Consider the following 23,626-nt stretch of genomic DNA (forward strand, 5'->3'; position numbering starts at 1 on the left):
TATAAATTTTAAAGAAGTTGAGTCAAATATTCCTTAAAAAGTTAGGTCATCTGTAAATACTGAGAACAGAGCACTGAGCATACCAATAGAAAAAGAGTTTATTTGCCAGTGAAATCAAAAGAGTCCTTCAAACTGCATTGGTTTCTCTTAGGAGATTAATGGAAGTCTCACACTGAAAATGCAGGAGTATAAGAGTAACTATCATTAGATAGATTGATACTACGTATCTAATGACATGTGGTATTCAAAGCCAACCACCTGAGTGTATAAATTTATTCAGTAAAGCAACAATTAAGTTGGCCAGCTTCCTTTCATTTTCTGCTTTTAGATTTTCTACATGTGAGAAAACTCCATGTGAAGAAACAGAATGGGTAGCTGACAAAAAGAAAAAGAAGAGTCGTCTCCATGCTCTACAAGTGGCACCAGCTTGCACAATACATCTGCTTGATGTTACCTTATTCCACAAAAGTTTTCTTCCAGGTTTTCCATGAAGACAGGCTTCACTTTGGTCAGGATGGTAACAAATGGCATCGTTTGGTCTCTGCTCCAGTTTCTATGGGGATTTCCCCTCAGGGGTGCTGCTGCATGGCACTCTGGATGCGTGGCAGTAGGGGCATCTTCGCCACAGTTAGCCTCCCCTTTCTTTCCATACTGTTGATTCATTCTCCTTAGCTACTTCTTCAGCCTTGCATCCTCCAGACATGGTCAATCTGCTGTCAAACACTGGTTTAGTCTTTGGAGGTTGTCAATGTCCCCTGTGCTACTTCAGACAGCGCATGCTCATTTTGCCTGTTTTGCAAATGAACAAAAAGTATTTCAATTATTAAACAGACTTCTAAAAATGTATTTTTGGTCTCTGTTTCTTTTTTAATTATTATTATTTTTCAGGAGCAAGTTATTTTAAAATTTACTACAGACTTTGTTTTTCCTCAGCAAATACTGGTACAGTATTTGGTAATGATTAAAATTGACAGGAACTTAGTACTGTTAAGAAATAACTGTGAACCTTCTGAACAGTTCTTCCATTTAAAAAGTCAGTCTTTTGCTGTCTGTTTTTCAACCTGTGAAGTCCTAAACTTTTGAGGTGGGGAGAAGTAAACTTGGGAATTACAAGACACTAGAATATCTTTAAAATAGAGTATTAGTAGGTTTTAAATATTTTGAAACAAAACATTTCATACTAAAATGTAATCACATTTTCTCATCTCATTATTTGAGATGGTTTTACTTTTTTCAAATATGCTGAGAAAATCTGTGTTTTTTCTATGTGTATGTAATTTCCTTGAAATTTGAGTTCCAGAATTCTGGGGTTTAATCAATTAAATAACATTAATTAAGAACAGGAACAGCGCAAACAAAAAATGGAGAGTATTTTCATGTGATGATGTTTCATAGAGGAACACATTTGAACTTCCTGAGTGGACCACTTTTTATAACAGAATAAAATATCACTAAAGCTATGAACGATACCAGGGCATTAGCCTTATTAATGGAACTAAATGGCAATGTAAAATGTCCTCTTTCTCAGATGTCAAGCCACTTTAAAGCAGTATAGGTCAATCTCAGAAAATTAATATCGGTGATTTTTTACTGAATGCACTTGAATGCTGAAATTATATTCAAAATACGCAACATGTTTTGTGCCAAGAAAATGACTCCACCGTATGACCATCTGCAAAGCAGAAAATACTCTTGGGCAGATTTGGAACTCAGCATGTGGTCCTTACTGCAGACAGCACAATAACTAATTTTACAAGAGATCAGCATAAATCTACACTGATTTTTATCTGAGCCTAGCTAATGAAGCAGGATGTGGCTTAGAAAGGTGTGATATCTGTCTATGTCAAATAATTTTCCTATTAGAAAGGAAACAAATGTAATCACATCCAGCTTTCCCAAACTGTGCAATATCTAACCAGATATATATGCAGATTTATACAGAACTTTTGGTTTTGCCTTCCTTAGGCAAGGGTTTCCATGCACAAGTCAGGTGATGGCATGCTCAGCCTGGTGGCAATACCTGTTCCTGGGCTTGATTTGTCTGTCAGGTGTTTGTGCTGCCGAGGCATTTCCAAATTTGATTTGCTAAAAAAAAATGGTTACATCTACCCCGTCCTTCCTAGCAGTGCAAGCTGAAAAGAAGTCTTCAGGCCATCCTTTCAACACCACTAGGCAATCTGGCTACCTGGTTGGAGAACTGTCACAGAATCATAGAATGGTTTGGGTTGGAGGGGACTGTAAAGACCATTCAGTTCCAATCCCCTGGCATAGGCAGGGATACCTGTCACTGGACCAGGTTGCTCGCAGTCCCATGCAACCTGGTCCTAAACACTTCCAGGGCTGGGGCACCCACAGTTTCTCTGGAAAACCTGTTCCAGTGCATCACATTCTTCACAGTGGAGAATTTCCTCCTAATATCTTGTCTCAACCTACCTTTTCAGTTTGAAGCCATTCCCATCGTCTTGTCACTAAATGCTCTTGTAGAAAGTCTCTCTTCACCTTTCTTGTAGGCTCCCTTCAGCTGCTGGAAGACAGCTGTTAGTTCACCCTAAAGCCTTCACTTCTCAAGGCTGAGGAATCCCAATTCTCTCAGCCTCTTATCATAGAAAAGGTGCTGGATTCCTGTAAGTGTCTTGATGACCCTTGGATAAAATGCATATTTAGTGCAGTGACAGATGTTTAGTCGTCCTTATTCTTCTTATTTTCTTCAAATACTGCTTTTAGACTCCTTTACTCCCACACAGGAAAAGTACTGTGCCTTCTGTTGCAGGCATGCAAAGAGTTGCTGCCAGGACGCTCTGACCTTGATTACACAGAATTGCTCTATGAATATGTTTTCTGAAGTTCCCAGCATTTTCACTAAAAGCATTGTTAACTTGAAGCCTGCAGTTGCTTGAATAGATTTAGTATTCACAGAGGTTCAAAACCCAAAGACTCCCAGTCTTCCCATAGCCTTTGGGAACACTGAGTTCTGTAAAACCAAGATATTTTACCAAAAGGAAGACAGATAGCAGGAAACTGAATTGTGCTTTTTTTATGGAGTGAGAGGATGTGTAGCCCGGTTGGGTTTTTTTTTGTTTATGGGGGGTTTTTTGGTTGGTTGGTTGGTTGGTTGGTTGGTTGGTTGGTTGGTTGGTTGGTTTTCTTTGTTTATTAGAGGTTTTTTTAAAGCCTTCTCTGCTCTGCCAAGATAGGGCATGCAAGGAGTAGTCAAGGCTGCCTTGTGAAGCCTCGCCTTGGGTTTCAGCTTTTTCACCTAGTTATTTCCATTCCTATCTCAAGTGGCAGTCTTGATGAACAAGATCCTTGAATCAGATGAATCTATTGAGTAACACAATTAATGTCTGGTTACCAGGAGCTGGCAGGAGAGGTACTGCTACAATACCCTACCCTGTCCTAGAAGAAAAACAAAATTGCACACATTTTTTTGTTGGGTGCAGTGGCCTGAAAATCCCCTTGTCTTTCTCTAAGTTCTGTGCTGCCACTACAAAGAGAAGATGATGTGGGCAAATAGGAAGAGAAAGGAAATGATAGACTAATTTAATAACTAATCCCTCAAGTACATATCTCAGAAATCCAAGTCCTTTCTGTGAGAGGCAAAACCTACAAGGTATCTCAATGTACCAGCTGAACCACTGGAATAGACAAAGAGGTGACAAGTGTTGGTGATCTCTCTGTGAGAGCAGCTTGCAGTCAAAATGCCTGGGAAACTAAGACACACCTGGTGAAGCAAGAGGCACAGATCTGAAAGGCTGAAGTGGGCTGGAGACTGCCACTGGCCTGAACTTCCCATTCTATTACCTCCAAAGGATTTGCTTCAGCAGAAGAGAGAGATGGGAAACCACAAGTTTTAGCTCAGTAGCCAGTGAGGATGACTCTGCAAAAGATGATGTCTGCTTGTTTTTCATGAGTAAAAGAAAAGCATTTTTAGTGAATTTTTCTTTTGAGAGGTGTATATTTACTTTTCCCGGGTTACATTTTCAGGAGTTATCCTTGTCTCAGTATTATGGTGATCACTGTCTGATGGTTGCTGTGCTTTGTTTCCAAGATGCATCAGACATGTTCTTTTAAACCAACTGCTTTTTACTTGCCCTGTAAGAAAATCTAGTCATTACTTTAACTAAAACACTTGTTTGGAGTAAAAAAATGTGATGAAGGTGGGAGCTAAATACAGGTGCTGAACCATGAAATGGTGTATTGTAGCTATAATGGTCTGAGTACATATGCAAGGCAAGGTTTCTAGTGGGAGGCAATTTTATTAGATAAACAGATGTAGGTGGAGGAAAAAAAGGCATAGAACAAGTTACTGAATAAACCACCTCTCCTCTAGACCTGAAGAAAAGATAGTGTGCTTGAAAGATTTTTTAACCATCTCTCACTATAAATCTCACACTTCTTCAGAATGGCAGGACTGTAAACCTGCTTTAAGGTGTGTTCCATTCCCCCAACCACCCATCTCCCCAAACCAATAAAATGTGATTCTTCCAGGTGATTCCAACTTCAAACTGGGTCCAAGCTAAAAGCACACAAGGCATGACTATAGATCAGTTACTGATTGCCACCTGATATAATCTGTCATGTTTGCTAAGCCATTACAAGTTGAATGCTGATATATGTGTATGGCATTGTTCTCCTGACCCACTTGTTGATCCTGTGCAGAGTTGGTATAGACAGCACATGGCATAAAGTTAATATCAATTATGCCTTTATCTAGAGGATGTTTCAAGGTTTTGATTATTTTGGCTGTTCTTTATCTTGTAGTTCATTGTTTCCCATCCTTTTGTTTTCTGGTTTGGTTGGTTGGTTGGTTTGCTTTTGAGTTTTGGGGGTTTTTGCTTAAAATATTTGTTATTTGTATGGTTTTGGCTCTAAATATAATCTGCTGTTAGTCTCAATACATATAAGAAATAGTTAAACAAGGTTGGGAATCACCTTTGCTTGCTTCTGTGAAACCATTCTGTCTTGCAGTGGGACGAGCCTATTAAAGTCTTGTACCTAGTGGTCAGAGGGAAGGCCTGTGTGTGTACAGGAGCAAATTCTAAACACTGACAGATTAACCATTCAGATTATAAATTGCTGGATACTGGAAGGAACTGTAAGATTTGTTTGGAGTGTATGATTTCAAGAGCTTTTGTGATGTAGAGTTACTCTTCTATGAAAGGGTAAAGATTCAAATCCATGTTGGACATGCATTTCTTTCAGTCAGCCTGAGTGTGATGGGAAGAATGAAGCAATGTTAAAAAACTGAAATAAAATATTGTTTCAGTCAATTATATTCCCTGTAATATAAATGTAAGGCCACTGATAAACTACTCAGACTGTATTGAAATAGTATAAATTGAAATGTACATCCCATGTACTGTATAGAATGTCCATATTACCAAGGGTTCTGATACTGTCTAAATCCTGGTGGTTTTGCTCTGACTGGAAAAGTGCATAATATAGTAGTAAGAAAAATAATGCTTTCTAACTCTCACACTAAAAAAAACATTTTTTTTGAAGAAGGTGTTAACAAATGTACAAAAGTGAGACCAGAAGGATGGTATTATGAGCAATATTCTAATTTACAGTGAGAAAAGGTCTTTTTAGTAGTGTGAGGAAACATTCTCTTTTTTAGAGGAAAGCTAACTGACCTGCTAACTATCTTCACTTGTGCACAGAAATACAGTTGAAACTGTTCTCTCCAGTGCATTTCAAGCGTAATGAAGAAACCCACACATTCTTTTGCCATAAAGCTTTTTTCTGTCTCTTCAGGGAAGCAATCAGTCGTGTTTGTGAAGCCATGCCTGGTGCCAAAAGAGCCTTCAAGAAACGAAAGGTATTTTTTTTTCTTGTAGTGCAGTTGACTGTATTTTCTCTGTACAGCACAGTGGAGACCAGGCACAGCAGGCAGGTGACTTTAAGGCAGCTTTGAGAATTGCAGTTGATTAATCATTTAGAGTATTGGCTGTTTTTACTCACTGTATGTTGTCACTTGCCCTTTTGGTCAGGAACTGCTTTTGTACGCATCTGGAAATATAAGTACATCTAGGATGAAGATTGTGCATTTATGTTTCTTCCATAGAAACCTCCTCCTTTTACTTTCTTTCTTTTGTAGATTGCAGGTGGAAGAGTTAAAACCAACAAATGGGATGCCTTTCCATAAAATGCATGAGTAAATTATGGAAATAGGTGCTGGAAGATACAGCAGAGGTCCAAAACATACATAGTTTTGAAAGTGACTAGATTCGTTCTTGAAAGATAGATATTCTGATGACATTTAGAGTCTGGTTATCACTGATTTCTGGAAATGGAAAGAGCATATGAGGTGATCCTTTGTTCCCTCTGCTTTTTCCGTAAACACCTGTGGCTGATGCTCAGTGTCCAGTGCTGATGGTGAGTCCAGCGTGTACCTGACATCATTACTACCTTGCTTTTATTTTTATTTGTGTGCTGGGAGGTAGAATCTTCATACAGGAAGAGAAGGAAGCCTTGGCTCAGCTCCTGCACTGATGGCTCTCAACAGTCTCTTCCGGAGACCTGTGAGCAAAGCTGGGATGTGGTGCTATCTCCAAGGGAAGAAGCATAGAAAGTAGTTAATTATAGCCCTTGTGTGTGTTCTTGGGCAGAGGAGGAGACTGTGCAGGTGAAGGCCTGCTTCCCCAGCTGCTCCACCATCTAGGCAGAATCTCAGCAGAAAGGAATACCATGAAATGCCACTTGTTTGCAATAGAGAATCATACCCTGGTAAAATCAGTCATATGTGACGTGTCACAGTGTGATTGGAAATTGTGTCAGAAATTAGGCTATAGTTTCACCTCCACCAAATTTATCTCATTGGCATTTCATGGTTCTCTGGCATTTCATTTTAAATTTGAAAGTAAGGACAAAAGTATCTTTCTTCTTGGAAAGCATAATGACACAAAATGCAGGTGAAAAAATAAGTTAAACAGAGTTCCAAGCAACTAGTGAGACACCTTGCTGTATTACAGATGTAAAAGTAATGTTGCTTATAAGTTGTTGAAAAGAGCAACAGAATTTCAGATAAATATCAAAGACATGTGTCTTTTGCGGGTCTGCACATTCATCATGTTTCTCCCACTAGCGGCATATCAATTTGGTTGAGGTGGCATGTACTTCCTGAAGCCACATTTTCACACTTTACCTGCGCCAACACAGGGTTGGTAATCCTTAGGCATGACTCAGGAATCATGAAGGATTAAGGAAAGAGGAGATACAGAGATACTCAAAAGAGTTTGTTCAAAAGAGAATTTAATGAAGTACTAGCTCTGTAACATGACAGGGTTGAAATAGTGCAGCACATGTTACATAGGAGCAGTATGTACGTAGAGTATTTTTAGTCAGTTAAACAGAAGGGAAAGAAGATTAAATTAAATATATGTAAACTTTCAGGACTGCAGAAGCTCAAATGTATCCAGACTGCTAGGAACAAAACCATCTAAACTTGCAGGCAGCTTAGGACAAGTGCAAAAATAGTGGCAGAAGAGCACCGTCTCCAGTCATTTTGTCTTTATATACTAATGACCAGCACGAATATTCACCAGTGCCAGTATAGCAAGTTAAAGGGCTTGGTCTGTGACTGCTGGGCAGCCTTGTTTTTTACAGGCTGTGGTTACTTGAATGTGGCTGCTCTCACGCAGCTATGTGGTTCCCCATAGCTCTCAAAGGTGAGAAGTTTATGAATTTTGCTTTGACAGCATAATTTCTGTTGCTGCAAAACCTCCTAAGAACTGGTGAAATGCCTATAAAAGTTATCAATACTATTACATCCCCTGTGTTACATTCATATACTTATCCTCTGATAATGTTTAGATCCATATTTTACGCCAGCATAAAGAGGTTTTATTTGTCTATATCTGGCTTTAACCTACTCTTAAGTCTACAAGTAAAGTCATGGAATGGTTAGGGGTTAGAAGGGACCTTTAGAGGTAATCCAGTCCATAATTCTCTGTGTCCCATTCTGTGAGCCTTCCATCAATATCACTGGAGTCCCACTTTCCATGTGGCAAGGGGGTAGAACAGTCAGTAGATGTAGAGCAAACAGTAAATTTCAAGAGTTGAAGCTATTTTTATAGAACAAGCACATTTTTGTTTTAAGATACTGACTGAAGGCATTCATCTTCATCTGCTTACTTGGTCCCTTGGTGATGATGACACTGGTGCTGTCTCACAAAACCCCTATTTTTTTCTTTTTGGTGAAGAGTATATGAAGAACTGTTTGGCTACTATCATTATTATTATTACTTATTATTATTATTAGTAGTAGTAGTAGTTGTAGTAGAAGTAGTAGTAGTATAAATGAGAAATAATTTCCAGAGGAAAACAGTTGTTGCAAATTAATGATCTTTGAAAAGTCATAAACTTTTTAGAAGCTTTTAAGATCACCACTAACCCTGCATACAATGAAGGTCATTAAAAAAAAAAAAATCAGAGAACAAAAATCTGCTTTTTCCCCCCCTCCTCACAGCCACCAAGCAAAGTCCTTTCTAGCATCTTGGGAAAGAGCAATCTTCAGTTTGCAGGAATGAGCATAATGTTGAATATCTCCACCAGCAGCTTAAATCTAATGAATCCAGATACAAAACAGGTGAGTATAACTTCTGTATTAACTTGTGAGGCTTTTGATGAACAGCCTGCTGCACAATTATTAGCTGTCTGCCAAGTACTCGGTTGCTCAAAATTATTCCTCAATAATGTCATAAAATGAATGAACTCAAAATATAATCATAGTGGAAGTCAGTTTATTTCACTATTCAACACAGCTTTGATAAATTGTTTTCTTCTTGCCATGTTTCAGGCAGATTGGTTTTGCTCTTAAAAGACCTGTGATGTGAAATACCATTATATGGTTGTGGGAGTTCTTATTGAATAAAATTACAAACTTTCAGAGTCATAAAAGGGGTGTGCTTGGAGCAACAACTAAAATACTGAATGTGTGTTCCCAATTTTGTTGTTTTCTTCCCATTTAGAGTCTTAAAGGGCAAACTGTTCCTGAGGTGCTGCCAAAAATACAGCCTCAGGGATTTTGCAGTGCAGTGAAAGGCCAGTCTTTTAGAGAGACAAGGCAGCCTTTTTAAAGTAGCTCATTTCTTCTTCTTCACTGTGCTGAAGGTACAGACAGACTTTGGGGAATCACTGCAGTGGTTTGTGAATCATGTATGAGATGAGAAAAATCCTTGCTCAGGGTATATATAAAAAGGAAGCAGACAGACATGCGTAGCCACTGCTGTGCTATTTGCTGTGAGCCACATATTGCATTAGGGCATGCAACTTTCTGCCCAGATACAGAGAGTAAAGAAGTAAAATTCCTACTGATGCCTTCGGGGCCTCAGGGTTAGAAAGTAAGAAAGAATATATATACCATTTATTAAAAAGCTTGCTGTTCGTTACTATGTTTTCATTCGTATATCTTCATTCTTATCCTTATTTAGAAAGCATCAAAATCCCCTGCAGTGAGCACTGAGACTGGGGGAGCAGGGCTGTGACTGGCTGCAGTAGTCTGTAGCCTTACTATGGAATATGAACAGCAGTGCTATTCATAAGGACAATTACTCCCCATCGGAAGCATAAGAACGTGATGTTAATTAGCTCTACCAAGGAAGTGCCAGACCCTGAAAGTCAGCTTGTCATCAGCCAATGCTAGGGCAGAAATGTAGTTAAACTCATTTGTTTCGAAGAGTCATCCTCTACATGTTTTGCCTTTTCTCTGAATTGACAAAACTGTTCATCTTCCTCTTATATCATTCTTTTTGAGGAATAGTAGACTCTTCTGGGTGCTGCAGGCCTGGAAAATGTCTGGTTTCTCAGAGATCCCTGGTCTGGCTGTGGCCTCCTCTTTTTCTTGTTTCTGCCAAGGATTTGATTTGCAGCTAAGCATGGCCCAGCAGCTTTGCCCTTTGAGGCCCCACACAGGAGGATGGCTGCAACTTCTGTAATAGTGTCTTTTTCCCGGCAGATCTGAGAGGAAAGAAAAGACAAGCCAGGGTTGTTGGCCCTTGTGGTAGAAGGAAAGCAACTGCATGTACCCCTGCACAACAGTTCACAAAGTGAACATATTGGGCAGGGATGAGCGGAACATGATTTTGTTTTGCTTATTTCTTTAAAATGAAGGTTGGCATAGATTAAAAGGTTTCTGAGCTGTATGCCAACATTAGTGAATTGCTTTATTTTAAGCAATGCAAGGCATTGATAGTTTGCTGTATCTCTTTTCAGCATTTTGATATTGGTAGAGATGAGATGGGGAATACCCCAACTTCAAAATAAATTAGCTGTGGAATTAAAAAAAACACCTGACTTGAACTAATGGTTTCAAGCACTTTTCAGCTTCCTTAAAATTTGGAAAAAATTAGTTTAGCAACAGTCTGAAATAATTTTTCTTTTACATGCTAAAATAGAAGATTAGGTTATTTGCACACGTCAAGATAGTGATAATATGAAATTGTGTAACGAAACTTCACTACTTTAGTTCTATTGTTGGGATAATCTACATTCTCTATGTATTCTCTGTACTACATATTCAATTTTTACTTCTTTAAGAGAAGGAAATCCTCACTGCTGAGTAGCAGAGCACTAATTTACAGGCGTACTCTTAAAAACTAACCACATCTTTGGAGGATGTTGTGGGACAAGCAGGGCTATTGAAAATGAAGTGCTCTTTACATGAAAGAAACACTACAAATAGTAGTCATCTCTCTCTGACTTAGTGAAGCAGCAAGATTCAGGGAAAGTTCTGTCAGATTTTTTTCTTTCCAAGGAAGGCAGTGGATAGTTCATGTCTTTAAGAAGCAGGTTAGGGAAAACAGCACAGAGGATAGTTTTCTAGCCTATTTTATTTTTTCCAGAATGGTTTGTTGTATGTGGCTCCCTCTCCAAAGTGAAGAACCAAGATCTTAATTCTTATTGTCAGATGCTCTGAGGCACTTAACAGCGGCCTGTCCCATCCCAGATGAATCCCTTGGCATGGCTTCTGTGACTCAAATATCAAGTGAAAGTTTCTTTCAAATGACCTTTTCTTTCTTGGTTGTTACATTATTTCATTATTAAAAGATTTTGTACGTTGATTCTCAGAATAGCAGAGATGTTCTGCTTTTATTAGAGGTTCAGGACAAATTGTCTTTTCCCAGAGAAATATCATATTAGTTCAAATTGTACATAAGCAATTTGAATTTCAAATGCCCTGGAGTGTGCCTGTGAATTTGTCCACAATACTACGCTGCATCTAGATTCAAAATTCTGTTTGCATATTGTAAACATGTTGATGTTTGAAACATAAAATGACAGATTAGGTATTGGATGCAATGTTAGGAATCTTAGCTGGTGTAGAGGTTGGCATGGCTTCATTGATTTCACCAGAGTGGCATCAGCAGAAAAATAGTTTGATGAATCGGGCCTTTTGTTTCATTCATCATTATCTGTAATAAAGAAAGTGAGTTTTAGCAGATTAAAATTTCTCCAAAGACACTTTCCGACAGGTCTGTATGATTTACTAGAGTTCTGAGTACATTTAGCAATCTTGCAGTATCCTGATATGTTTTAAAGAACACCGGAACAGAAACATTTATCCTTAAGTTTGTTTATATTATCATGCTGCTCTTTGAAGTCCCTGTAGGTAATTTTGATCTTGATTTTGGATTTTCACCAGCATACAAGCAAAAAACTGAAATCAGAATAGCAGACTGTAAGAAACCCATCTGACTCACACTTATTCTTTCTGATCCATACAGATCATAGCAAATCACCATATGCAATCCATCTCCTTTGCGTCTGGAGGTGATCCGGTAAGCATTTCTGTAAAGCCTTCTCCCACACAGAAACTGCTTTACGAGGGCCGTGTGATAAAATTTAAAGCACATCTTACTAAAAGAAAAATACAACCACAACTCAGCTCCTGTTTCTTCTTTCATAAATTTTTCTTGATTGTTGCCATCAAGCTCTGTTTGAGGGGAGTGGCTGACAAGCGTTCACGGATCCTCCCCTTTGGATGACTGTAACAAAAACTATCAAGGGGCTGTAAGCATTCGTATAGTAACTGATAAGCAGGGCTTTGTTTTTCAGTGTAATGTAGAATAGTTATATGGGCATTGTATGGATTTTTATCCTGTTATTTATCTTGTACTTTTTACAGTAGTAGAATATGTTGCAGCTATATTTATAGTATTTATAGTAATGCGTGCTTCCCTTTCTTTTTTTTTTTTTTTTCTTCTCAAATGCAAGTGTAAATTGAGAAGACTGTGCTAAATTCTGCCTGCAGGTATATTTGCTACAGTCATGCAGGTTGAAGGCAGACTTTCAGGAAAAGCACAGATTTTTCTCTTCTGTTTTGCAAAGCTTTTAGATACACCTACAAATTTTATTAATTTAGATCAAAGGGCAGATTCCTGCTTATTGTGCTTTTCCTTATTTTTATAACCTGTTCATCCAAAGGTATATTAATAAATGGGCTTCAAAAGTATTTGTCATTCAGGAAGCAATGGGGGAAATATAAATTAGTGACAGAGCTCTTACCTAAGAGGTTTGAAAGCTTTTAAACTTAGATTAATTGAATGGGTACCTTTTTCTCCATCATGTGATTATCTGTCATATATCAGTCATGTACTACAAGTAAGGCAATTTCTAGCCTGCTTTGTGAGTTAATTCTCTCAGTTAACTCTGCTAAGGTGAAGGTGCTTGGTGCTTGCTCTGTTCATTGTGTTTTTGTCAGAAAGCATAAAGACAAATTCTAGTCTTAGTGTAGCTTCACTGAGCTCAGTACAATTGCAGAAGGGAAAAGGACACAATATCACAATAATTTGGGGAACAAAAAATGGATCAACAGCAGCTTGGAAACACAACAGATTGCAATGGATGCTGTAAATGAACAATTCCTGAAGTGGGCAGAGGAGTGATTAGCACAGTTCCCTGCCTCCATAAGAAGATTCTTTGCTACCCATCTGCCATCCCAAATGCTAGGTCCTGGAAACACCATTTCACACTGCCCACTGATGAAATGATTTAACAGGAAAGAGAGGAACAGCAGTAGAGTTCTGGATTTGGAGTAAACAAGCTCTTCCAAATGTTTTAAAGAGATAAAAATCTCACTGAGTCAGTGAGCTACCAGAGAAATAAAATTGCATGGTGCAAGGGAGCCTACAAGGTACAGTGAAATTATGAATTTGTGTTCCCAGTAAGACTACTGCGTGAATTCATTCTGGTATTGGGATGAAGAAAATAGGTATGAGTATCTAATATTTTTCTACAAGCTTATCTCTGGTCTAGTAAGGAACAACTTTAACTCAAAAGTTTGTGCAAAAAGCAGCTAGTTCCTTTGTCCTGGGTGCATGTCGAAGATGACAAAATGCAAGTCTGTGATTTAGCTCTCAGATTTATTTACTCATCAGAGAGCTATCTAGACATAACTTTCATCAGCCCTTAATGATTTCTACTTGGTAGTGGACTGCCACCACCAAACTGCATCTCCCAACCATAGCTGGCCTCCAGACCATCAATGTATCTCCTTATATGGCTTTTAAACTGGTTGGAGAAAGGCCATGGTGACCTAGGAAACTAGATATGTGCCCATGTTTCTTCAGGAAGTGATTCCCTTATTTTGAAGTTATTTTGGAATTTGGTTTACTAGGAGGTGAGTCTATCACTTCTCTACCCTGTCAACCTTTCTGCTCTGGATATCTGCCTCCCATTTGTCATAGCAGTTAGCTTTACCACCTTCCTCCCACTCCCTTACCATTAATTATATTATTCAAAATATAACCCCTGGATAAGTGTTCCACAGTCCTGGAGAATGGCTTGAATATATACTTCTGCATTATTTCCCTTTGCAATGAGTCAGTTTCTGGCTGTGTCAGAATATGGGAGCTTAAAAACCTCTGTACCAAATCCTTTTATGTGCCATTTCAGAACCATTTTATTTCACTTCCAAGGCTGTGCTCTCAATCCACTTTAGCTCTATTCAGCCCCTCCTATGATACTCTAAACAATTTTTCTCCATAGTAAAGTCAGGTGGCTGTTTCCAGGCTGCCAGAGAAGACATCTGTTTTTTGGAGATATCTGCTGAAATTTTGGAGTGGAGGATGCCATAAAGTCTAATAAGGCAGGTCTCTCAGAGGTCCCTGAAGGCAGTAGTTTTTCAGTTTCAGCAATACCTCCAAATTTTAACACTGCAATGTAATGTCTTCAGGCTGAAAATTATAGCTCATTCATACCTGTTTTCAGTTCTTGAATGTCAAGGATCACTTTCCTGCATCAGCCGAGTCCTGTATAGTTTTTTGGATGAGGGTCTTCTAACTTAGCCACACTGAAATGTGCCTGCTTTAGGTCCTTAATGGTTTGTCATAGTCAGCTTGAATCTCAGAGCTTTAAATGAAATAAGGAGTAGGTGTTTTCAGACTGTCACACCCACGCTAGCTATGAGATAGATCTATGATTTACTCAGGCATAAATGTATCCATTAGCTATGCCTGAAGTAGTAAATGAATTGATCTGTGGCCCATTTTCTAGTCTTTCTGGCCCTGAAATAAATAACACAGTGCAATTTGCACCCACACATTCACTCTCTTCCCTCATAGTGGTCTCTTGGAATTGATGCCAAGCATGTGCTGGTCCCTCAGAGAATTTCAGGGCATGCTGTGAGAAACAGTACAGTGAGACATGGGCTCTGTATTATTTGCTACTATAGACATAGTCACCTTTGTTTTCCCCTTACTTGTTGATATGCATCCTTATTTCCACTGTGGTCACTGCCCGGACACTGTGCCACAGGATCTGTAAGAAATTATGAGACAAAGTGGTAGAGCTGTGCTTTTTCAACAGACCAGCCTCCCTGCTGCTGTGTCTGGGTGCCTTCCAACGATGCATTAACTGACATGGTCACACATCTGTCACTAGAGCCCATGACTGTGCTGCATTCTTTCCCTTGCTCCCTCCTTAGGAAGGAAATTATGTAGACATTCAGTACAGTGACTTGTTTTGTGTGGCTGGTGGTGGTTGTGTGCTTGCACTAGAAAAAGCTGTGCTGAAGAAGTCTATCTTTTAACTGAAGATTGATATTTGTTATGATGTTAGATCTTGTCAGAATTGGCAATGATTTTGGATCAGTCACCTGAAAAGGCTTTGGGTACGCAGTCAGCTGTAATGTATCCTGTATATCCCTTGGGTTTAGCCTACCTGACTCGCCAGGCATTGTCAGGGAATACCAGATCTAACCAGGACTTCCTGATTGCATCAAGGCAACATGGCATTTTTCAGATATATCAGCAGGCCTAAGTGTTTCCCGGAAACCCAGGCCTTTCTGTTTAATCTGCATAAGAATAGACGTCTGCACCATTTGTGCACAGGAGCATAGGAGTGGCCGGAGAGGAAGAAAAAAATTCCCACAGGAAGATGTCTGTGTGCTCTTGCCAGAAAATCCACCAGGCAACAGGTGTGGCAGGGAGCAGCCCAAGGGCTGGGGAGGGCATGCAGGGATCCTGCCTGTCAGAGCCAAGCAGTGGCTGAGCACCTCTGTGCCATATGGCACTGTAGTCAGTAAAGGAAGCACCTGCTTGTCACACACGAATAAATGCCATTGCTCAGTATTTCTGAGGAGTAGCGCTGTTACTGCCACAGAACCAGATGATTATTCATGTTATGAACCAAAATCTCTGGGTAGTTTGAAGATAAGGACTTGTAATTCTATTCCCTCCTAAATGAGGCCTGGGCAAAATCCTACTGAGTTTGTTTGATTGATAGAAGAGGTTAAAGTTCTGCTGGATTGGATCACATTCTGTAAAAAAGAAAGTGGTAAAAGGAAATGAGTACCAAAACCCATAAACTTTTATATTTGATTTAAGTAATATGCATCTGTAGAGCAAAATATGCATTTGTGGCTCTGCCCAAAGGACTGTACATACTCTGGACTGTGATCTTTTGCTGTAATCAGTGCAAATATGCTTTTGCATTCATTGTAGATGTCTTAATTTTTTGACAGGATACTTCAGACTATATTGCATATGTAGCTAAGGATCCTGTTAATCGTAGAGGTAAGTTATAAATATCTATTTGGTGTCTGTATTTCCTTTGAGAAACACTACTTATTCATGGTTTAAGTCAGATACCCCCCACCCCCCGAAAAACATTTATGTGGAATGTAGCCCAATCAAAGGATGGCCTTTGACAGAGCCATGGAAGGATTGTGTAGCAATAAGAAGCAGCAGTTTGTTTCTCAAGCTTGGAATAAATAGGTCTTGCCTCTAGTTCATACCCAAATAACACTTTGACTCTCTTCATCTCCTAAATCAAACACTTGCCTTACTTGGCTGTGTAAGCTTCTAGGCAACAGCCAAGTCTTACCTACACCCAATCGCTGTGCAAGAGCTAAGCGGTCTTCTGATTAAGTCAGCTGATGAGGCAGCTGTATCTGTTAGGTCTTCCCAGTACATGCCTAAGTCTTCCTGGCAGAATCAGATTCTTTATCAAATAACTAGCTTTACAGCCAGCTTGCTGTAATTCTCTTTCTCAGTAGTTTTGTTCAAGGTTGTATTGCTTTAGTAGCAATCAGTCATAGACTGGGCCCTGCTTGTTGATTGTGTTCACTGGGTCTTAATGCAACATACAAAGCATTTTGTAATGTACCTGAGAATCTGTTTACTATTCATAGATCATAGAGAGAGAAGAACAGACTATCTCCAAAAAAAGAGAAAAGACATTAAGTATTTCCAATAGGAAGTACTTCTTCTTTCTGGAGAATTCAGACACTTTAACTCCAAAATGCTAATCCTGCAAATCCTCAACTGTCCACCTTACCATCAGCACAACTGACCCAGTAGCTCCCATATGCAGTCATCTTTAATGATACCTGTAGAATCTGCTGTGCCCATGTGCAGAGATGTCCAGACTTGAGGGTATTGGCTCGTAAATAATACCTGCACCAAGCATACAAATATGCTGAACATAAGTGAAATACCTAGAGAACTTAAAGGGAACGGGAGGTAGGGAATAGTCCAGTTCTTTGCAATGCTTGTTGCATTACAATATCGTGTTGGAGAGGCTCCAGTGTCAGACTGTGGAATGCATGGTGCAGAGCTGCTCTCCAGCCCACCTCCTTTAGCAGCAGCTTTCCTCTAAATCCAAGCCTGATTTAGCTGTTCTGAGAGATCTCAGTCAGTGTAGGGACTAGCACTGTAGACCAAATATTTTCTCTGTAGGGTTTGGAGGAGCCCTGTGCTCTGTCTTCTGTCATGTTCCTTCTGCACTATGCTCTTCCTGTACTATGTTCCTTCTATCTTACATCCTTAGCTTCCTGTGACTGTTCCTTGTTGAGCTAGGCTATCCTAAACTGAGACATCATCTGAGCACCTGATATTGTTGTCCTCCTTTTGTTTATTCAGGTCAAGTAATTTCTTAGTTTTCTTTATAAAAAGATTGACTGTGTAGCATTCCAGCTGCAGTGCACATCCTCCATCCTCCAGATAATTTCTGTACCTCCTTCCTTCATTTTCCTGCAGCTCTTTTAAAAAGGTATATGATATCTGCATAACAGGGGCTGTCACTATAGCACAGAATGCACCTTCCTATTTTTTCTTCCTTTTGTCCTCTTCATCAGATGGTTCCTTCTAAGCCATTTTTGCTGCAGTGAAGCACTGTTACCTCTCGTGAAATTCTTTCATGCTGTGATCTTTAAGCCTTCAGCATTATGGCTTTCCTATGGGTGCTTTTCCCCAGTTGTCTGTATACAGCAGTGCTTTGCAGATCAGTGACTTTGTATGTCACCTCTATTAAAACACATTCTTTAAAAGGGTCTAATTTTCCAAGGGACCTGAATTGCCCTCTTTTACCACCACTTGCCATTCTGTCATTTTTTGTGTTGTCTGCAAATTACTTTAAAAGGGGATTTGTCTTTACCTCTGTATTTGGTGAAAATGTTACTGCTGCTGTTACTGATGCTACCCTATCACCAATGCTGTAGTATAGCTTGCATATCAGACTCATTTCTTCATAAGGATGGAAAAGCTATCTTCGTGCTTTGCATTCTGGATCTAGCAAGCTCAAGGCTGTCTATTTTCTGCTGTAACATTCACAAGAAATCATCTCTGCATGAGCCAAACCTTCTCATCCTTTTACAAGAAGCGTATCTCCTACCTGCTGAAAGTCCATTCACGTATCCAAGGAAACAGGTTACTCATTATGTCACCTACTGAAACTACTTAATGACTCATGCTTCATTTCAGCTCCAGAAAGGTTTAGCAGTGAGCAATATCGCCTCCTTAAATTTGCACTCTAGTTATGGAGTGAAAACATTTTAGCTTTGTTTGGCCTAACTACTTTTGGACCACGTTTCCAGAGATAAATGTGCACCTTCCATGGGGGCTGATTGTTTGATGCCAATAGCAGTGTTGCAGAGGTCATAGAAAAACAAATGTCTCAGTGCTAGTCAGGGATGTCTGCCTCTGTCTTTGGACACGTGGAGGTCCTGTTTTTGTCTGCTGAATCCACTTTCAACATGTAGCTAGGGGCAGTTTCCCTGGACGAGGCATTTCAGCTTGATAGCTGGCACAGCAGAAGCTCTAAGGTGAGAAGAGAACACCACTGTATCTGCTTGGCACTGTCACTGGTGCCATCTCATGCTGAATGAGGTGGTGGTGGTGGTGCTGCTGCTGCTGAGGAAGAGACAGCAGACATTCCATACTAGCAACTGCAGGTTTCTTGGCCCTTTTTCTGGCCTCTCCAGAAGTCTATCCAATATTTCAGCCTCTGAAAAACTAATATCTACACCTACTTCATCTCCCTGTATTACTTCAGCTAAATGTCACGACCAACCCTTATTTGTAGGACACTGGCATCCAATGCACTTGGTTCCAGTGAGCTGGACACTGGGCATGTACTAAAATGCAGTTTTTCAGCTGAGGAGCTTATATTCAGCTTATTAAAGCGGTTAGGGATGAACAAATCGGTAGCTTTGAGCAAGAACACACTTTCCTGTGGCAGGACTTGGAAAAGAACCAGTTTGAAATCCAGTCCAGGCTCTAGCCAGTAGACAATATGCTTGTCCAATTCTGAGTATGGAAAATTAACTCACCTTGGCTTCTTTGGATATCACTGAGATGTTGTTCATTGAGATCTTTAGCTTCCACCTCTTAGCACCCATCTGTGTTCTCGCAGTGTTGAATTGCGGGAACTCCACAAGTTCACCTCTTTATGTTTTCATATATGATGAGACCTCCAAGCCATTCTCTGATTTAAAACCAGGACAGATATATCTGCTCAGACAGCCAATAAAGGCTTCTCAGTCTTTATAGGAAGAGAGTTTGTGTTGCTATCCTCCCCCTTTACTGCCACAGTGGGTTCAGAGAAGTTGCACATGGGGAAGTGCTGGAGCTAATCAGGTTGCTGGCTCTGCACTCCTCAGCAGCCCTGCAGTTTGCTGGGAGTGTCTCCATGCAAACAAACAGGAAAAGGCTCTAACCTCTGTATTCCTGGAATAAGACCAGGGCTCATTATCTAGGAAGTATCTGCGGACACTGCTCCTCCCTCAGACTGTAATTTGGAAAAAGAGAGCAGCTTGTGAACTCGCAGTGATTAGACATAAAAGTCAAGTAATTAAACTGAGGAAAACAAAAAAAAGCTTTTATTGTTATTACCATCTATTAATATTTGTGTAATTTCAATTTAAAGCTTAGAATTCTTACATAATCTATTGCATTCAGGTAACAACAAGTGGAATTTTATGAGTTTTTTTCCTGTTCGTGGGCTTGTTAAAATAGCAGAACAGATTAGGGCCCTTGTCTCTTGCAGTTACACATCAGTCCAATTTTATGTAACCTTTAAAAAGTTGTGATTGCCTGAAATTCACTGTATCAGCATTGGGGTTTATTGAAATGTGCACATCACTAATAGAGCAACTAACCTTGACAGTGTAGGTGTTTTGTCATAGGTCATTGCATCCCAGCATGACATAAACAGTGATTTGCATGTGTCAATCTTTTTCATTTAGCTTGTCATATACTGGAATGCTGTGATGGCCTGGCCCAGGATGTCATCAGCACCATAGGGCAAGCGTTCGAGCTTCGATTTAAGCAGTACTTGCAGTGCCCCTCTAAGACACCTACTTTATCTGATAGGTGAGTGCAGTCACAGAAGACAGGTAAAGGACCTTCTTTAGCTTTCAATTTATTTGATAAAATGTGGACAACGTTGCTGGGCACAGACAGGACCTGAATATTTAAAAATCATTTCTGCTGTATTAGCGAAACAGTGTTACAGTGTTTACCTAATGAACATGGAAGAAGTACAATCAATTTAAGATGGGCTAGATATGGATTTCACAATGATGTTGAAATGATCACGTGTTTTGTGCTATTGTTAGTAGGCAGAGATGGATGGCCAAGAATGGTTGTTATTTGTGCCATTTCCTCATTACTGTCACAGCAGCTGTGTCAGTTTAGATGGAGTAGGTCAGACTGCTGGGATTCCAAAATGACTAATGATGTTCCAGTATTTCTCATATTAGGGTGATGTTTCTAGGAATGTGATGTATTGCAGGGAGGTTTGACTGCATTGATATCTGGAGGATACAAACTCTCCTTGTGTGTGTTCAAAAGACTGGGATATAGCATTTTGTTTTCTTTAGAGACATGGATTGCTATGTGCTTACTAACATTATTAGAAACCCCAGTGAACTTTTGCCCTCTGTAATCTCTTATATCAGAGCAAAACTGGTTATATAGGGAATATACAACGCTACTATCCTAATCTGGAAACATGCATTTTATTCACATCTCTTGACTTTGTGAGGTTCTTGCAGAATTACACTGGTGATAGAGCAGTCATAACTAAAGACAAAGATTTAGAGCCCAGTCAGTCGATCAAGTCATAGTATTACAAGTGCTATTTTAAGATTAGATAAAGTTTTTTTTTAAATGCAGTTTATAATGGTCTTTAAAACCAAGTTAAAACACACTCTTCTCAGCATAAAGAATTTGGTACTTTGCAAAGGAGGTTTATGTCAGTTTGTCTAAAAAGAGAAGATTTGACACATGATCCATGATTGCTTCCTGACTTAGAGTGGCGGCTGAGGAGTCCCTACAATATGCAATAGTGATCCCCTGACAGGCAGTCTTAACCCGCTGAAAGTGTCTGTAAGTGCTTTACAAGTAAGAGGCAAAAGAAAGCACTCTCTTTCTTTTAGGATGCAGAGTTTTGAGGACCCATGGACGGAGGAAGATAACGAGGCAACAGAGCATCCCTATTACAACAACATCCCAAATAAAATACCTCCCCCTGGCGGATTCCTTGATGCCAGGCTCAAAACAAGGCTTCTCACGGCTGCAGACACAGCTCAGGTCAGTATAATTTCATTTCTACCCTCCTGCTGATTGATCCAAAATTTTTAAAAGACACGTGTTTTATAGTGGATACCTTTGGAGTGTCTGTAATTCACAACCCTTCCTGTGTGGCCAGTTTCCATCTGAATGGCCATTGCAGATTGAGGGGGGCAACACATTAGGCAGGTTCAGAACAAATTAAAGGAGGTGAAATCCTCATGGTATTAAAAGATTAACTGGGTTCAAGGAACAGAAATCCACTGGGGGCTACTACATTTGCAGAAACCATGTCCGCTTCAGAGAGTATCAAATAGTGCACTTTAAGTGGGAATGATTTAATGCAGAATCATTTAAACAATCTAGTGCAGCCATTACTAACAGTTCATTATGTTAATGACTTGGGAGTGATCAGTATTCAGCCAAGTTCCTAGGTAGGTTTTCCACCTCATGTTGAACTGTCAGCGTGAATATTTCTACCAGCACTCCTGTTGGAAGTTTGACTGCAGTATCAATGTAGACCCCAAGAGGTGTTTTCAGATCCAGCATAACTTTGCTTAAATCCAGAGGGGTCCTGTCTGTAGCCAACATGCTTCCCTCAGTCCCCAAGTCCCCTCGTCCCCTGGTACCAACGTGAATCTTTCAGCTTATGGTGTTGGGGCTCTCTCTGGTCCCACATGTGTTTGTGCGGAACACTTCATCCAGTAACAGGTTGACTCACTACCTGAGCACAAACTAAAGAAATTATGCATCATTTGGTATCATAGGGGGTCACTAAAAGCAGAAACCAGGGAAGAACACCTGAAGGTCACTGGTAATATCTTACTCTTAAACAAATGCATTTGGAATATATATATATTCTGAAATTATGATGAATTGGAAAGGAAGAGTGAGGGTACACAAAATACATTCAAAGAAATTGGCAGGGCCACTTGTAATGTGTGCATTACAATTTTATTACTATTATTTTATTATTATTATTATTATTTAAAATTTAAATTTTAAAATACAATTATATTGCAAGAATTGCATTCTAAAAGCAATTTAAAAACTCCTTGCACACGTGTCCATTCTAGTCTGCATCAGGAATGGAAGGAGAGCAAATTTATTATCAGAGCCATCACTTAGGAGAAGAATTCAGTGAAGAATGGCATCACGGGCCTGTTAAACAAGGTGAGTTTTGCTACTTTTAGCTGTAATACTGCAGGTGGTCTTGAAGGGCAAAGCATGTGAAAGTCTAGTGCCTCAAAGCCTTAAGGCAATGAGCAAAACTTGGTTGATATGTTCCCTTTGTCTGAGTTTTAGTGTTGATACCAGTGAAAAGCATTTGATAATTACCTCTGGATAAATTCTTAAATGCAGGTCTTCATGAAATATTTTCTTCTGTAGAGCAGTTAATGGATAGAATTACCCAGACTTTCAGCTTTCTAACTTTCTATATCTTAAAACCCATGTCTCCTGCATGATCTGTTCTGAAAATGTGACCCACTAGGGTATGCAAAATAGAATTTTTAAATGAAAAGCCTAAATGAAAAGTTTAATTCAAAATGTGAAGCGGTTTTCTCTACTCAACAAATAGCAAGTAGTGTATAATGTTCCTTTTGTTGTCTTTCAATTTCAAGTAATTTCAAAACCCATATAAAGATTTCACCCCATCCAGCTTTATCTGATAACTTTACTGTGTTTCTAGGGACACTTTTGTTCAAAGGCCAGAATATATTCCCTATTGTTAATATGTACACATTTGAGGATTTTATACCTTCTCCCTCTCTCATGACTCCCCAACAGAATATAATTTTTGAAATTTACAATCTTTATTTTCAAAGATTTCCTTTCCTCCTGGGAAATAGCCCCACCATACCCTCATTGAAACACAGTTCTGAATTCATTAATTTACACTTTTCTACTAGATCCAACAATTATTGACTTTATATCTCCCGATCCAGGAAATTTTAAACCTGTGGTGATGTGGTATGATGATAATTGGTCAACACTGTTCTGCTGATTACACAAAAATGTCTTGACCTTTCTAGGATCTCTGGATATTTGTAGTATGTCAGAAGAGAAATCAGAAGTAGCACCAACTGGAGAGCTGCCAATATATGTAAACACCCAGCATATAAATAGAGAAGATCTATTGGCACTTCAGGCAGATGCTGAAAGTGCCTTCTGTGGAACAGCAGAGGATGCTCTAGCAAGCAGCCCAGGAAAGGATCTGTTTGACATGAGTGAGTTCCCTTCCTATTTGCTTCCTTTCTAATGAGTGACCAAATATGTTTATGCATCAGTTCTGTATTAAAAAAAAAAAAAAGAAAAAAAAAGTTTTCAAAATTTAC

The 23,626-nt window shown here is 39.4% G+C and overlaps 1 protein-coding gene across 1 annotated transcript in view; it reads left to right on the plus strand.

Moving 5' to 3' along the window:
* SHC3 (SHC adaptor protein 3) overlaps positions 1–23,626 on the plus strand; it is a 52,264-nt gene that overhangs the window by 22,356 nt on the left and 6,282 nt on the right. The window contains exons 3-10 of the mRNA XM_059492876.1: positions 5,755–5,818; positions 8,468–8,587; positions 11,724–11,777; positions 15,962–16,013; positions 19,964–20,090; positions 21,158–21,311; positions 22,367–22,463; positions 23,324–23,518. Of these exons, the coding sequence (XP_059348859.1) occupies positions 5,755–5,818; positions 8,468–8,587; positions 11,724–11,777; positions 15,962–16,013; positions 19,964–20,090; positions 21,158–21,311; positions 22,367–22,463; positions 23,324–23,518 (863 nt within the window). The remainder of the gene's footprint in view (positions 1–5,754; positions 5,819–8,467; positions 8,588–11,723; positions 11,778–15,961; positions 16,014–19,963; positions 20,091–21,157; positions 21,312–22,366; positions 22,464–23,323; positions 23,519–23,626) is intronic.

The sequence above is a fragment of the Ammospiza nelsoni genome, chromosome Z, assembly GCF_027579445.1.
Source record: "Ammospiza nelsoni isolate bAmmNel1 chromosome Z, bAmmNel1.pri, whole genome shotgun sequence".
NCBI classification, from domain to species: domain Eukaryota; kingdom Metazoa; phylum Chordata; class Aves; order Passeriformes; family Passerellidae; genus Ammospiza; species Ammospiza nelsoni.